This window comes from Colius striatus, chromosome 21 (genome assembly GCF_028858725.1).
Source record: "Colius striatus isolate bColStr4 chromosome 21, bColStr4.1.hap1, whole genome shotgun sequence".
In the NCBI taxonomy this organism is placed as follows: Eukaryota; Metazoa; Chordata; class Aves; order Coliiformes; family Coliidae; genus Colius; species Colius striatus.
In genome coordinates, this window is record NC_084779.1 from 6263697 (window position 1) to 6279629 (window position 15933).

The following is a 15933-nucleotide window of genomic DNA, read 5'->3' on the forward strand; positions in this document are numbered from 1 at the left end:
TGGCCCAGAAGCAAAAGAACTACAGGCAAACCAGACATATATCCTTTATTTTGCCATTCCTTCTGAAACTTGGCATGATTCACAGGAAAACTATTCTAGACTCCATGAGGAGCTTCAGACTTTATCTGCAGTTCTGAAATACCCCCCTGCTCTTCACAGTTCATTAACATGAAAGGACTCACTCTGATCTCCCCCCTCCCCACCCATGTAGATCATGCTATTACATTATTACATTGGAACCAAGATAAAACAGGTCAGATGCAAAGTGACAGGAACAGTAAGCTTCTCTTACTTGCAAGGAAGGGCAAAAGGATTTCTTTTCCTGTGGTGTGAGGTAGATAACATGAGGATGTCATTTTGAGGGGCTAGAGTGTAGAAATGAAAAGCTCTTCAAGTAGTGTTTAAATAGAATCTTTTATCAGATTCTTTTGCAGAAACTAAAAAGCTGCAGAAGGAATGGTCAAAAGTCAGGAGCATCCCACTGTGACAATTCTACTTCCAGCATGAAAAAAACAGGGATATTACATTAATTCCAAGACAAAGACCTGCTGCTCCTCTTATTTTCAGAGTTGTGTGCCAAGTCTGTACCTTTAAATACCTAGATAAAGAAATGCTTAACATCAGCAGACACTCTTTATTGACTCCACACTAACAAACATTACTTTTAAAACTAAGTAAGGGAACTGAAGTTTGTTTTCCCATAATAAAGAAAAAAAATAGGTACCATTTTCCTAGTCAGAAAACCAGGACAAGATTGTCTCCTGGCTCTTGATACTATGGTGGTATTTAAAAATAAATGGTGCTGAGCAACAGATGAAGGGCATGTTTCAGGTTGGTTCATACAGAAAGTGCACTGACTGCACTGTAAAAGGGGTTGGTCTGCTCTACTGTGAGATTGGTAAATTATTCCCCATCTGATTAGTGATAACACACACATAACTGTTAGTACTGATGTGAAAGTGCCTCAACTGCCAGAAAAGGAAAGAAACCTGCATCTAGGAGCTGCAGCTTTTTAAGCAGAACATTGTACCATAACAACTTATGTTCTTTGGCTCTACACAATGTCTGCAGAGGTACTGTGTTGTGTGTGATTCCTTTCTGCATTTGAGGTATACAAAACTGTCAGTTTCTTTTGACTTCCATAAGCAAAACATACAGAGAACGGCCAGCTCTGTATTTTCTTCCAGAACTTAGATAACCAGCACACAAGGTGGTACAATGGGACAGCACTGCAGTATGGCTGGTATGTCCTTGGGCTATAAAAAAGCTTCTCTTTGTCAAACTAAAAAAATAATTCAATGAACTATGTGACAGTGGACACAAACCTGCACAGAAAGCTTCTCACATAACTGAGGACAAGAAAAATCAGGCTGCATGGACTTAAAAGATTCAGCTTGAGAAACAGTTAAAGAAACCTTTTCAACTCTGCTATAGAAATACCAGCCCCAGACCAAAAATAAAACCAGGATCAGCCTACAATCCATTTCCATTTCACTGAGACAAGTCTGACACTTACAAGAGTATTTTATAGTTTATTGAAAGAGCACTTGTTACAATACAAACCGTTTCTGCTTTTCACAAGGCAGATGCTTGCTCTTAAGACAATCCAAAACTTGGGCTTTTTCTCAAACAATGGACAAATCTGAAAATCTCTTTTAATTCAAAGGCAGCTCACTGCTTTCTTTACAGTACAAATGGGTACACAGCATAGATTTCTCATGTGGCAGCTCCTGAAGTGGTTCAATGGGAAGTATCCAAGGCAAACTTCAACATACAAACGATAAAGAACAAATTTCAACATATAAAGGATAAAGGACAAACAGTGAGGGAACTATTGAAACGATACTGAACGTACTGATTAAAACAGCATCCTCCAATTGGACAGATCCCTCAATTCAGATTGCTTAGGAAAGGATATAAGTTAATCAGAGGAGCGTGTCATGAATTTCTCCCCCTCACTCCCCCAAATCCATGTGCTCCTAGTGAGTCCTAAAGTATTTTAAAGAAACTATCACTAAGGCACAGGTGGATCCAAGCCAGTTGTCACAGCACACAGCACATCAGCGCTTAGGCAATGGCAATTAAGCTTACTGAACCAGCACTCCCACTATGGATGCCACATCTCCATTAACCTGAGAGCCTTTTCACACAGTCTTCTATGGAAACAGCTGTATTCCTATTCATTAGCTCCATTAATACAGAGTTTGGAGTGAGAGGTGTGTGTATTTCTGAATAGAGCAAGGAAATCCACAAGTTCTCACATTGCTTCCCTTATCAGATGAGGCACTGCACTGTAATTAATATTCAATTCTTAATGTAGGTAATTATTTTTATAGGACTTCTTCTTCCCAAGTCTCAGTTCCATAACATCCTCCTAAAAAACCATGATAAAAACTGCTTCCTCTGAGCAGACTGCACTCCATTCTGACATTGACTGTCTTTGTTCTTTGTCAACTCATACAACAACAGAAGCAGTAGAGCTGTTCTTCTAGTGCTGCACTAAAACAGTGGAGTAAGACTGATGGCAACCTATTATTCTTCATCATCATCATCACCACCCAGACACTTGTAGGTATTTCTTCTCAGATTTTTAAGGTGAAATAAGTTGGTAAAAACTTTTTAGTGTCTAGCATTAAAATACCAAGTAGCAGGAGTTTTTAATCTCATGTCAGTACACATAGTTGCGTGGACTTCATTACTCCATGCTCAGTCAGTGTGGTGGTTTCACACAGGCAGCCATGATCCTCAACAGAAATGGGACAAGATACAATGGGTTTGGTCTTCTCTCACAACCTATCCTATGCAGACTAACTCTGTTGGGCTCATATATTCCTACAGAATCGAGAAGATTTTCCTAGACACGCATTTTTAGGAGAGTCCAAGCCTTTTTGAGGATATGAAAGAACTCATTACTTGACATGCACAAAAACCAAGTGCAATGCACTACTAAAATAGATTCTAAAATAAAGGCAACAGCAAAATATTATTTGCAGCCCAAAACTCATTGCAATTCTGACTCAAGCTCAAAGAAAGTATTGCTCATCTATAAGGCTTCTTTTAAGAATCAAGACATTTTTGGACATGATGCTTTATTTCCTTTGTTCAAGTAGGCCAAAGCATGAGACAAATGCAAGTTACAAAGCCATATTTGGACATAAAATTAAACCTGCCATTAAAAAAAATACTGTCCCAAGTGATGGGACTAGCTCGTTCTTTAAGGACAGTTAGAGGACTGGCTTTCCATCTCCTACTTCAGAGAACCAGTATCCTATGAGTAAAATGTGCAGAGACTTAAGAGTTGACACTTGATTAATCAACATGGAAAAGGTGCATGGCTGCCACGTAACGTGTTGCAACCAACAACTACACTGTGCATGGTTGAGGGGGAGAAAAGTAGGACAGGAAACAAAATCAAGGTGGAAAGTAAGCTTGAGGCACTTCCTACTCACCTACAACTATGCTGAAACACGCAGAAGTAACAATTACCAGTAGGGCTTATGTTTTAGCAAAAATAAGCCATCTCAAGTAAATAAAGGATCTGTGCAAAACAGCACAAATGATTTAGCTGTACAGACACACTGCAAAGTGGAGCTATCTTACCAGATGTGCTATAACAGCCAATTCTGTTCTTTTAAAAAATCATATTCAAGTTCAATTTACAAGTGAATTAAGGCTTCAAGCCTTTAGGTTGGCTTTTAACTGAAGTCCACAGATTTTCAGAAGTAAGCACAACTTTGTCTTGCACTTGGAGAAACTCAGGAAGAAAGTGTGTCATTAAAATTGGGACTCTCCAATTGAGATCAAACCCCAAGCTCATAAAGCCTATTCCTTAACCAACCGGTTTTCTGTAGTTTACTTGAAACAATCTCAAGTAGGGGTTGCAAGCATTTGTCTTACAGCAAATCACCTGCAAGTACGGACTTCTTCAGATCAAAATAGGCATTAAAAGTTTTAACTTGCATTTTGAGTGTGGGAAGAAGAAAAATGAACCTTATTTTCTCCTCAAAGTGATCTTCTCCTTTATGAGACAAGTCTTGAAATGGAGATTTAATCCAAGATCAAAGGCACTAACATGAGGTATCATATCAAGATGAAACAGCTGAATTCTCCTGTCTTAGAGAAGAATTCAGCCAATTCAAAGTAGTGATCTACAAATCCTCAAAACTATTTCAAGAACATCTCCCAGACTCAAGAAAGCTGAAAACAAAATACAAAGAATTAGCTTTTTGAGGCTTTCTTTTGCACCAGAGTGTCAAAAAATCCCAGTTCCTTTCTGCGATCCCTGTATAGCAACCAAAAACTATTGTACTTATAGATACAACGGGAATTAGAAAAAGCTTCTTTCCAAAGTCTTGCTTCAGCAATATATATATATTCTGACATAAAATTCCATTCAGGCAGGTTTAACCATCACAGCAATTTCATACCAATAATTATGAACTTAAGCAGAAGGAGAAAAGGCTTCTCCTACTCAGGGAGCAGGACTCTTGTGACTCGATAGCTCTTCTTAATTCCTCTCACATATCTTGTCAGCCGACAATTTTGGTTTGTAGATTATTGCTACTGAGAATTTGAGAGTAGGAAAAAAAAACCTGTTCTGAAGAGCCAGATCCATTTAAAAACAGATGGTCAGTTTCCTTATTGCTAAGAAAAAGATCACAAGAAACATTCAATGCTAAAAACTAAATTCCTCTTTTGATTGTCTACATAAAACACAGGAGGAAGGTAGCACTTTGTGAGTTCCAGACAATATTTTCAGCATTAGAAAAATACTCCAAGACACACACAAAAAAAAACCTGGTAAATGAGCTAGCAGGGAAGTTCTCCCCTCCACATCCCTCCCTCCAAGTCTTCTAATCTATGAAAAAAAAGTTCTTGCTTTTTTCTTTTATTCAGAATGTTCTTCCAATCAACGTTGTTAAAACTGCAACAGGAGTCACATGCAAACTGAATGGGCTGAAGGGCCAGTACCTTGTGTTTGTACGTCAAATTACTCAAGTTCTACCTGGCCAAACAAAACCCCAAGACATAAGCAAAGCCAATCCTGGCTGCTTCTCAATGGTAAGCCAGAATTGTCCCCGCTTCCCTCCTCCCCCAGCCTACTCTTGGCCAACTAATCATACTGTAGTTTCTCTGCCCGTTTTGAGGTTGGGTGCTGAGAACTGACGCCTCATCCGCGGCGGCGTCACGAACTGGTTATAGTGGTTGAGCCGGTCAGTCTGTTTGGGCTGGGTGGTGGCTGTGCTGCCCTCTGCACTGCCTCCGTTGCTGTGATTGCAGTAAGGCTGGCGGTGCTGGTGGATGTGGCGTTTCTGCTGGAAAGTCTGCAGGTCTGGGTTCTGCTGCCCGCTGTACGTGTGCAAGGATTCGGAGGAGCCCGATGTCTGACGCCGCAGGCCTTTCTGAGAGCCATTATTGAGAGAATTGCTTCTCCAGCGCAGCTGAGGTGATGGCTGCTGCTGACTGCTGGGCTGGGACTGTGGGTTTAACTGCTGCCTGTTAATTTGGATATTCTCCTGATTCCTCTGAGGGCCATAAAGGTTCCACAGCTGCTGAGGGTCTTTAGAAGCCGCTTTACTTTCTTTTTCTTTGTTCTCATCTTTGCTCTTATCATCTTCTTTTGGAATTCTAACCTCAATAACTTCATCCTCTGTGATAATTATGTGGGTGCCCGGACTCCACGAGTTCCTATGTTTGGGATTGCTTTTGAAAGGAAACCGGGGCTTGCGGTTTTCAGGTGGAATAAACCGGTGAGGCATGTTTTGCCGACGAAGCTGTTTGGCTATTTCCTGCTGCTGCAGGTTTTTAAATCGAATCTGTTCTTGCCTCATCCAACGCAACCGTCCACGTCTGAAAGCTGGATCCCCTGCCATTAACTGAGACACACGCTCCTCCTTAGCAAGATCCTCATTCTCACTTCTTTTTAAGTCATCTGTGGGCTTCTTATCCACATCCCCCACGCTGGCAGACTTAGCGTTAGCTCCTGTTGACTGAGCTTTCTCTGGAGACCCTATCAGAGGCAACACCTTCTCCATTTTCAGCATCTTATTTCTAAGGACTTTTATCTCTTCATCCTTCATGTTGTTCTGCTTCTTCACTTCTTGCAAAATGTCTTCCAATTTGTCTATATGCACCTTAAGGTCATCCACATCGGTTATTCCTTTACCATTGGCCATAACGTCTTCTATTTTCTCATCTCCAACTCCTACTGTATCCCAGACATCACGAGCAACAGCTCGCCACGACTCACGCTCGTTTGGATCCTTTTTCCCATACATGGCACAAAGCTCTTTCATCTTAACAATGGCCAGAGCCTCAATCTCCTGCCTAGTGTGCCTGAAGTCATTGAGTGCTACCTCATAGCATATCTCTTTCACAGCCTGAATCTTTAAGTCTGAGATGGTAACCCATTTGGAGTCTTTGCTAAGGCGTCGACGTTGGGGTATCTGGTACATTTTAATAGGTTCTCGTTTCTTCCCACTGCTGGGGAGGCCACACTTTTTTACAATGGTTTGGAGCTTGCTGGGGGGCAGCTTCTCTCTCAGGGAAGTGATCAGTCTCCAACTCTCCTCACACGATCTCTTGTCCGAATCATCCCCACTATCAGAGTCTGCATCCTTTGGAAAAACAAAAATCAAGAAGTGGCCCCAAAATAACCAAAATTAAAATTGTAAGAAAATGGAAAAGCTAAACAAGAAGTAGCAGGCAAAGAAAACTAAATAAAAAATCAAACCAGAACAAGTGATAAGGAAGTCCCTGAAGACTGAGTGTTAGGACATTAAAATGTATCTTCAAGAGTCACGGGCTGTCAAAATCGGAGCTCTTCAGTAAATTAACATTATAATTAAAAGTCATCTCAAAACAGCAGATAGTCTAAACTCCTCCCTCCCAATCCATTCCAAAATCTTTAAAAGGACCAACTAGAATCAAGTTCCTGATTAAAAAGTTAAAAACCAAGTGTAAACTGCACTTCACACATGCTACAAAGACATGCAAATCCCGCCACACACATTTGCCTTGGTGACTGCTGTTGCTTCTTTCAGCAAATCCTCCCCAGGTAGGTGAGCAAAACAGCCATCATAGAAGATGTCATGAGCAGCCAGAGTAAGTCGGGTTAACACTGGTTAGTAACGTTGCACGTGGTTGCAGGGATGGTCAAGTTTAGAATCCACTTCACTACAACAGCAGCCAGAGAAGTGTTAGACGATAAGAAAAAACGAAACAGAAGCAGCCGAAAGGTTCAATGTTAAAAGGACTGTAAGTGCCACTATGAGAGGTGAAGACAGTGGTTCATACTCCAAAGACTTGCTACAAGCTAAACGGATATCCAGAATCAGAGTTTCAGAGGTGGGTTGTGGTTTGAGGCTTTTTTCCCATTTGTCACCTTGTTGCTTAGTTTAAAGAGAAAAACCTACATTCTCAGTCTTGTCTGTCCGAAGAATGAGTCTCAGAAGAATGTAGCAGGAATGGGTTTGGGGCTTTTTTAGATTGTTTTAATACAAATTCTCTATTTGATATCCTTGGTTTGTCCTCTTCTCAAACCCTAGAGCCTGGAGCTTCCACACACTTGCTAAAAGTTATGCGTGTTCTGCTTCTTCATTACAAGTTTTCCACCTTTTGCTAAATGACTTTTTAAAGAGCAGTGCTTCAGGTTTCCATATGCTAGGAATGTCTGTTCAGGTATACTGCCACCAGAAGTTAAGGATATCCATTATCACTTACTGCAACCAGGAATTCAAGTCAGACTACTCTTCTTCAAAGGATTAAGATATCTCTAACAAACAACAAAAGTCCTATGTATTATTGTGATCCAACCATCTTCAATAAAACCCAACAGCCGATCTCTAATGAACCTCTATCTCCTTACTTTCACATAAAGAGTTTTAATACATGAGAAATCAGCAGCAGTAACAGTCAGTTACTCTTACACCAAAGCAACTGATTCAGAACCACAGGTTCCTAGACTTAAGACTTTGGGTAGAAGACAATGAAGAATAGGGAATACAATATAATTTGGTTTAGAAATGATGAAAAGGAGTAAAAGAAATACTGTTCTGCCCTATGGTCAACGAGCTCCATAGCCTAGGATGCACATTATTTGAGCTTCTTGTGACCTCATGTACTTTTAATATTCAAGAATAGCACTAGAGAATCAATTCTCCTAGCTTAGGTCAAAATGTAAGCAAAACAATGATTTAGAGACAGAACATAAAACTCTTTGTGAGTTTACAGTCAACAAAATTTGTGGCCTAAGGAAACCGCATCTAACAAACTGCATATTGCAGTGGAAACAGAAGATGCCCTGGAGAGAGACACTCTACAATCTACACATTCAAGGTTATGTCCAGAAAGGCAAAACATCAACTACTTCAACATTAAGTCGCAAGTTCCACAGGATTATTCTTGTAGGTTACAAAATTACCGTACTACTACTTATGGGTAAAGCATGTCTTGCATGTGAAAAGCTGATGAAGAGACACTACGTGGTCATTGCCCTGCTTGCACTCCTAGTTTAACCAGCCCAATCAATACAGCTATATACCCACACTCTAATATCAAGTGGTCACTGCAAAGGCTTTACGACCAAGAAAACCAGGAGGATACTTTGAGCTCTATTAAACACATTTTCACATTCAATTTGTAAAAGGGAGAGTGATTGTTTCTGTTCCCTAGTAACCCTGGCAAGGCAAATACATAGTAGTTGTAAATTTCTGGGGGGGAAAGAGTTATTATCTTTTTTGTATATAGCCCATCTGACAAATAAATACCCAAATTGGTTGGAATCTCAGCACAAAACCAAAACAACCTGGTAAACCGGATTAGCCAGCTTCTTATACCCAAGATTGATTATACTCCAATTTAGAACACAAAGAATGTTTCTATTTCAATACCAGTCTTACATAGCAGAAATTTAGACAACCTGCTCCTGCAGCTGGGTATCACAGCAATGTAAACACTTCTAAAGCACACGAGCTGAAATGTATTCCTAGACTTCCCAATCGTTATTGAGCTACTACTGTATGAATGCATTCCTCCTGCCCATGCCAGACTCTGCATACAGTGACACACACATGATGGGACATGTCACGTTTTGCTGTCATCTGAAATAGCCTTATTAAACATTGCAATAAGCAGGATACTGCTTAACAGAACAATGATCTCATTCAATAGCATCCCTTAAAACTAGAAAAGGTGTCCTTTAGGAATTACACTGGTAATGTATGTAGGATAATCTTCCACCTTTGTCCTCTAATTCAAATCAGCAAAATCCAACAAGCTTAAAGTAATCAGCAACTTGCTTACAGTATTAAACAATCCCCTATCTAAAGAAACTTGCCTTAAGTATATGGGGAAACAAATTTCCTTCATAACACTTTTATAAACACAGCCTTACTTGAAGCAGTTCCCCAGACAGTCACTTCTCACATCTTTAATTCATACAGTAGTCCAGCTTATGCCTGTCAGCTAAAATTTAAGGGAGGGAACTCCATTACTCGCACCTCCTTTGACATATAGCCAAAATCTACTCCACACTCAAACTATATTTCTTTCCCATTGAACTGATTTTTGCCATTTTACTTTCAGTTACACAAATTTTAACTGTATCACTGCAGCAATGAAATGTTACATTAGTCACATCTTAACTTCTTTTCTGAACTATGTGTTGCTTTGGTTCACAGCCTGCAGCTACTCCTCTCCATCCAAGAAATTAGTCCCTTCTGATGAAAGAGATCATTTTTTAAATGATGTAGCTTCTACCTATGGAAGCCACTGGACTTTGCTCCATTCAGTGTATGGGAGAAGGGGAAGAGCGTTACAGCTTAAAACCCAGCAAGCATTTAGCACACTGTTTCCAGTGGTCTCAAGCTAATACTACAACCACATGAATCATGATTTTGGAATTTTTATTAGAGTTCAGACACAAGTACATTTGCCTTCCAGCTAAAAGACAACCCAATGTCAATAAGGCAGAATAAGGAGACTCAGATTTCTTAAGGAACTCTAACGATCATTCCTAATCTTGCTTTATAAAATTCATGGGGTGCTTGAAGACTGCATGCCTTTCTACTTGCAATGCACTTCAGGAGATATCTGTTGTGACAAGACTGAAGTCATGCTATATCAGACAATTTCTCAGGCTTCCTATTTAAGAAATACGTGGAGTGGTGGAACTGTCATTGTTCTGGATGAGTTACCATCCCTTCTGCACACTGCTCCCTACTCATAACCCCACCATCCGCATGTGGACCATTAAGACCCTTACAAGGAACTCCATGCAGGGGGAGGGAGAAGGGTTAAAACATGCACAATGCAGCAATATTTTCAGACATCATTCAAAAAAATAAACCTAGCGTATCAATGTTGTAGGAATCTCTTTGGCAGCACAGAATTAGTATGTTCTGGTGATCCAAGGTAAAAATAAAGGCAAACATCCCAAGAAGGAAAGGAACTTTCAAAAAACACAGAGCATAAAAATGCCCTTATTTCAATTTAAGTTGCAAGAAATCCATCCTGTCCCAACAAGAACTGATTAAAGCCTCTTCATTGTCAATTACAGTCTCTGAATTAAAATGAAGGAGCTCACTCACACTGATAACAATTCACTGTAGACATAAAATATTTGAAAGCAGAGGGAGAACTGCATTGTGCAGACAACCCAAGCAGGTTTCCTAAACTTTCAGATAAGCAAGGACAGGAATTACTGTTTGCCAAAGGTATAGTTAATTAGAGGGAAGGACACATACCAGTCTTTGCTGCTCCAACAAGAGATCAGCTTCCTCCTTTTCCTTCTTATACAATATCTCCATTTCTTGTAATCTGAAAAGGAACAAAAGTAGTAGTCAAAGAGGTCACTATTTTTATGTTAATGTTACTCTATATGCACAGCTTACTGAATTAGTTACAAAACTAAAAGTCATTCCACTTAAAAGGAACTGTTATTTGTCTATTCTAGTACTAGAGAAGTGAAACTTTTCCAGTCCTTGACTAAAAGGTCTATAGTGTTAGTGGCAGGTGCCTATCTGTAGTTTTTAAAGGAGCTATAGCACTGAAACACTGAAGCAAAATAATAAGGAAGCTTTCTGAACTCTCACAACAGGTAGCAGAGATCCTACATGGCAGAATCTAAGTCTAGGTTTTGCATGGACACCACCCAAATAATCTCCTGTTGACTCCTCCCCGTTTCAGGTAGCAGTTTTGAGTTCCTCTGTTACCTTTTCTCCATCTCCTGCTTCATGTCAATGCCTTGTTTCTCCAGAAGCTCTCTCTGAGCAAATGTCCAGTCAACTGGCTCAGAGGGAGTCTCAGCTGATGGTGTTTTCTCTCTTTCTGCTCGAGCTTGCTCTGGATGGTTGAATCTGAAGACATGATTTTTACCCATGATGATACGATTTCCTAAAAACAGGAATAGAAGTTAACTCTTTCAGGTAAGGATTCAAAAATTATCCCATTTATCCTGTAGGGTGACAGAGTAAGAAAAGATTGCCCTATAAGGATTTCTTTATACGTTCAAGTTAACTGGGTGACAAAAAAACCCACCAAACACCAAAAAAAGAATGCCTCATTTGTACAGGACAAGCCATTCCAGCTAAGCAGCAGCGCTCATAGAGGGTGACCCTACCCTCAGGGCTCTAATTTAATATTCCAGCAAAGTTTATCAAAAATTAAAGGACACACTTAGAGACTGACCAACAGTTGTGGTAAATAAGAGCCGTGGCTAAACCCCATTCCTGTCCACTAGTAGTACTGCCAAAACGTGGTCAAAAGCCACTTAAGTAGAATTTTCAGCTTGGAAAAGCCCAACTTTTCCAAGCATGGTGCTTTACTTTAAAATGTGGTTTACAGGGATTGATTTTATTGCAGTAACCAAAATTGTCCTTATCAATAAATTACTAAAATAGAGGTTCTTGAAGATGTCAGAGACTATGTCTATGTTCTTCTAGTAACTGCAGAAGGATCACTAAATTAATTACTAAATGTTAAAGTCATGGTATTCTCTACGAGCCATACTGCAGGCACAACAGCAAAAAACCCTGTTCTTCCTTCATTGACCAGACTTATACTGAAGTCAGTACGCTTGACTCCAGGAAAAGACTCACTTATAATTGGTGCAAATCCTTAAGAGGTAGCTTTTTTTGTTGTTTGGTTAGTTTTGAGAGGTTTTTAACTATTAGGAAAACAGGGGAGGGACACAAAAAGCATCACAGTTTGAAAGAGACAGGTTAATACCCATACTTTATGAAAACCACTCACTCCTCTTTAATTCTTCCCCCCCCCACCCCCCCCAAACATCTTTCTAAATACATGTAGGGGACTGTGTGGGAAATCTAATGAGAGCGAAGAGAAGCTGTTGTACTCCTGCAGAGGGTCATATCTTGGCTTTGCCAGGAAACTGGGAATTTTCCATCAGCAACTGGCAGTCTGTCTGCTCTGTCTCACTGAGACTGCCAAGGGCAATAGGCTTGGGCTGGAATGTATTTGAATAATATCAGGGTAAGCAGAAGGACAAGCAGGAAGCTGTGTGGCAGTGAATATTTAAGTACACTTACAGCAAAGAAAGAAAGAAAATGAACTGCTGCCAAGAGAAGAACAGTACCAACTGTTTAAAAGCTACACTCCAAAAAAGGTAACACTGCTGTCCTTGAACAGCACTCAGCATTCTCTACATATGATTCAAACGTCAGAGATGGACGGTTCTTAGATGGAGAGTCTACAAAACAATCCATTTTAACGTTTCTTACCTGAGCGCAACTGCACAGGCTGCACGACCCTCTTGCCATTAACATAGGTCTCTGATCGTTCACAAGGCTCCAGAGTAACAATAACTATGAGGAAAACAACAGTTGATGATTAAGACTTGAAGAAGCATTGTACCAAAACAAGTGTGCAAACCCTAGAGGTCTCTCATATTCTGCCTTTCTTCCTACTCACACCAAAACAAGACCCAAGTGAATCACACATTGATGCCAGGCTGGTTAAAAAGGTTTAAAAATCAATACTACTGGCATCTCCACATATTCTAATTGGAAATGATTCTTTTCTTCCTGTTTGAATGTTCATGTTTGTAGTTAACCAAGATCAGAATTTACTCTGACTGCAGCCTGCAATTTGAAGCTGTTATCACATAAACAGATTCTATTTCCTTTCCCAAGACTAAAGAAAACAGCAAGTCAAAGCTGAGGGTTTTCTTGAAAAGAAGCTTTCCAATACCAGTATTCCCTGGCCACCTATCAAGTGAGGAGTGAAAGACAGGTGCTTTTGCCATGCTTTGCTAGGGGTAGATTTTTACCTTCACCATTGTTGTTCCTCTCACTTCGAAAGATGCAGTGCTCTTCTTTGATGTGAGCCCCACTCAATACAATGTCTTGTCTTCGCTCAGCATCAGCTTGGCCAACCCTGGGGTCCAACAGAAGATATTTCAAGAGCAAGTAAGACACTTCCTACAACTATCTGTAGGACAACCCAGGCCAGAAATATCCAGCAAAAAAGGCCTAAACTAAGAATAACCTTTAAGTTTGAAAAGCTGAACTTGTGCTGAAGTCTGCATTGCAGTGCACTTCACACATTTACTACCAATTGGAGAATAACAGTGTGAAAAAGGTAAATGAAGTTTTATCTCTCTTAAAACATGTACTTTAAAGAGAGGACTGAAATGTTAAAACACCTCTGGACCTGAGGTGTTGCCTTCCTTCTTGTGTGCTCCCTATTTTCCCATATCTTACAAGGTTTAGCATACTTTTACTGTGCAGGTGTAGCAATGAACTTTTTATAAAGCTGAGTAACTGCACACGTGACTTCTAAAGCACAAAAACAACTTAAAAGAAAATGTATTTCTGTACTTTTTTCCACCTACAGCAATCTCATGCTTCATTTTTACCTGCGAGTTGAATGCTTCAAGGCACAATTATTAATTACAGTGTCTCCAACATGAGGATTTCAGCAAGCAAAGCAGCAGACTTCAGAGCATATTAGCACAGAACCTCACCTAGTAATACCATCTTTGATGTAGTAAAGCAGACATTCAGACATGAGTGGATCTTCATTAAGGTTTACAAGATGAGGAGTCTGAAAGACCAAAAAGAAAAGTTAATTAAGATCCAAAGACCTACTTTCAGACTTCGTCCCACAGCCATGGAGGAGGTATATTGATGTTATTCCATAATCCATTTTTCCAAACATAACCTCTTGTGGTACTGAAGAGCATCACAAAGCAACAGTGGGAACAGAGCTCAGATTGCTTAGTTGTCTGAAATATCAGTCCATAGAGGGAGTAAAGCCTTCAGTTGAAAAACAAAAAGGAGTCCTTGTGAAGTCTCTGTAAACTTTGACAGGAGAAGTCCAACAGCAAAAAAAGTCACTTGAATCTAATTTTGAAACCAATGTGGAATCAATTTTGGCTTTTCTTGGGCAACAGAGATCAGCTACTCATCTGGCAGTCCGTTAACATCCAAAGAAAATCTAGAACTACCAACATTCTCTGATACAAACAGCTAAAAAGCTCTTCATCTAAAGCTCTTCTAAAGTCCACTACATTTACTAAACCAACCTTCTTCGGTGAAAAAACCCCATTGGAATCAGCAAACAAGTCACAAGGCCTTGGTGTGAAAATCTGGCCAGTGAGATAGCAGTAAGCACAACCAAAAAGAAAAGGCAAAAATGGTTAAACAGAATTAAAGAAGATAGCAGATAAAAGAGAAATAAAACTGTTAACAAGCCACTTGTCCCTTTGTTACTCTCAAATAGAACAAATATAGCAAAAGGAAATACATTTGGCTAAGACTGCTTGGGAACATTGCTTCTATCATCTTATTCTAGCTACAGAGAGATGTTAACAGTAGTTAGTTTACAGAAGCTCAAAAATGACTGCATGTTTACAATGAAATCTGTCTTTGAATGAAGAAATCTGTCAACTGCCCAATGGAACACAACATAAAATCGAAAGAGACACTTTTTTTCACCTCTAAAAATATAGGTGCCATCTAAAATCACAGTTGAAGATATCCCATGCTGTCACCACCATTCACTGCATTTAAATCATCATTTTAAAGTCTATAAAGCCTGTAAATCAAGAGAAAACGAGAGAAACCAAGTCCCAGACATGGCCAACTGCTCTAACATCCCTATGACTTGTACCATTTGGACACTTGGAAAATAATTCTGTACACTACACACACGTTAGCATCTGAGTTTATTTACTATCCTAAGGCAATGTCTGAACAGGTCTCTCAGAGGCAACAGAGAGCTCTGTAAATAACAAAGCTCAACACCTCGAAAGATGTTGCCAGCAAAACTGACTGGTCACTCCTGAGATCTACAGACAGCTATGTCTTCAACTTCCTCCTGTACAGCATTCTTTAAGTAAGAGCTGAAGGATTTTTCCTGCTCTCATCTTTGATGACAGCACAAGCAATTAAATATCCACAATCCATTCCAAGAAGCTTCCTGCCATCAAAGGCAAAACAGGTAGATACAGCAATAACTGCACAATGTGATACCTTTTTATTTCATTAAGTGGGCAAAATTTATCTTACAGAGTTCAATTTACAGCTCAGCTGGTACAAACATAATGCTGTCCTAGCAGCATATTATTAGATAGATACTGGCATCTCAGAAGTATAACATCTCTATTAAAAACACTTAAAATTTTCTATCTACATCTTGTCAATTTTCACAACACCAGCCACAGCTACAAGGAGAACTAATGAAACTGAAGTGCAAGCATAGCAAGGAACAAAAGCAGATAGGACTAGGTCAGGAGTTTTTCTTCTCCTAATAAATCCTACATGGATAAAAATAAATACTATCTATTACCAAAGCAACTACTTAATCCAGATGGCATTTATACACAAACCTGCTCAGCTGAAAATGCACCAAAAGAGTCATCAAAAAGAGCTGAGGGTCTCTGAGGGAAAATCTAAAAGGAGATGAGGATCC

The 15933-nt window shown here is 39.7% G+C and overlaps 1 protein-coding gene across 5 annotated transcripts in view; it reads right to left on the reverse strand.

Annotated features, from left to right (window-relative positions):
- The window catches only part of KIF1B (kinesin family member 1B), an 83434-nt gene that overhangs the window by 34316 nt on the left and 33185 nt on the right, over positions 1 to 15933 (reverse strand). For 4 of the 5 annotated variants that reach the window (XM_062013166.1, XM_062013164.1, XM_062013165.1 and 1 more), the window contains 5 exons: positions 13985 to 14064; positions 13289 to 13395; positions 12741 to 12824; positions 11214 to 11394; positions 10746 to 10818 (listed from right to left, as the gene is read on the reverse strand). In XM_062013166.1, coding sequence (XP_061869150.1) covers positions 10746 to 10818; positions 11214 to 11394; positions 12741 to 12824; positions 13289 to 13395; positions 13985 to 14064 — 525 coding nt within the window. Of the gene's footprint in view, positions 1 to 1512; positions 6618 to 10745; positions 10819 to 11213; positions 11395 to 12740; positions 12825 to 13288; positions 13396 to 13984; positions 14065 to 15933 lie in introns of those variants that run through there. The other variant, XM_062013167.1, reaches the window with a different exon arrangement.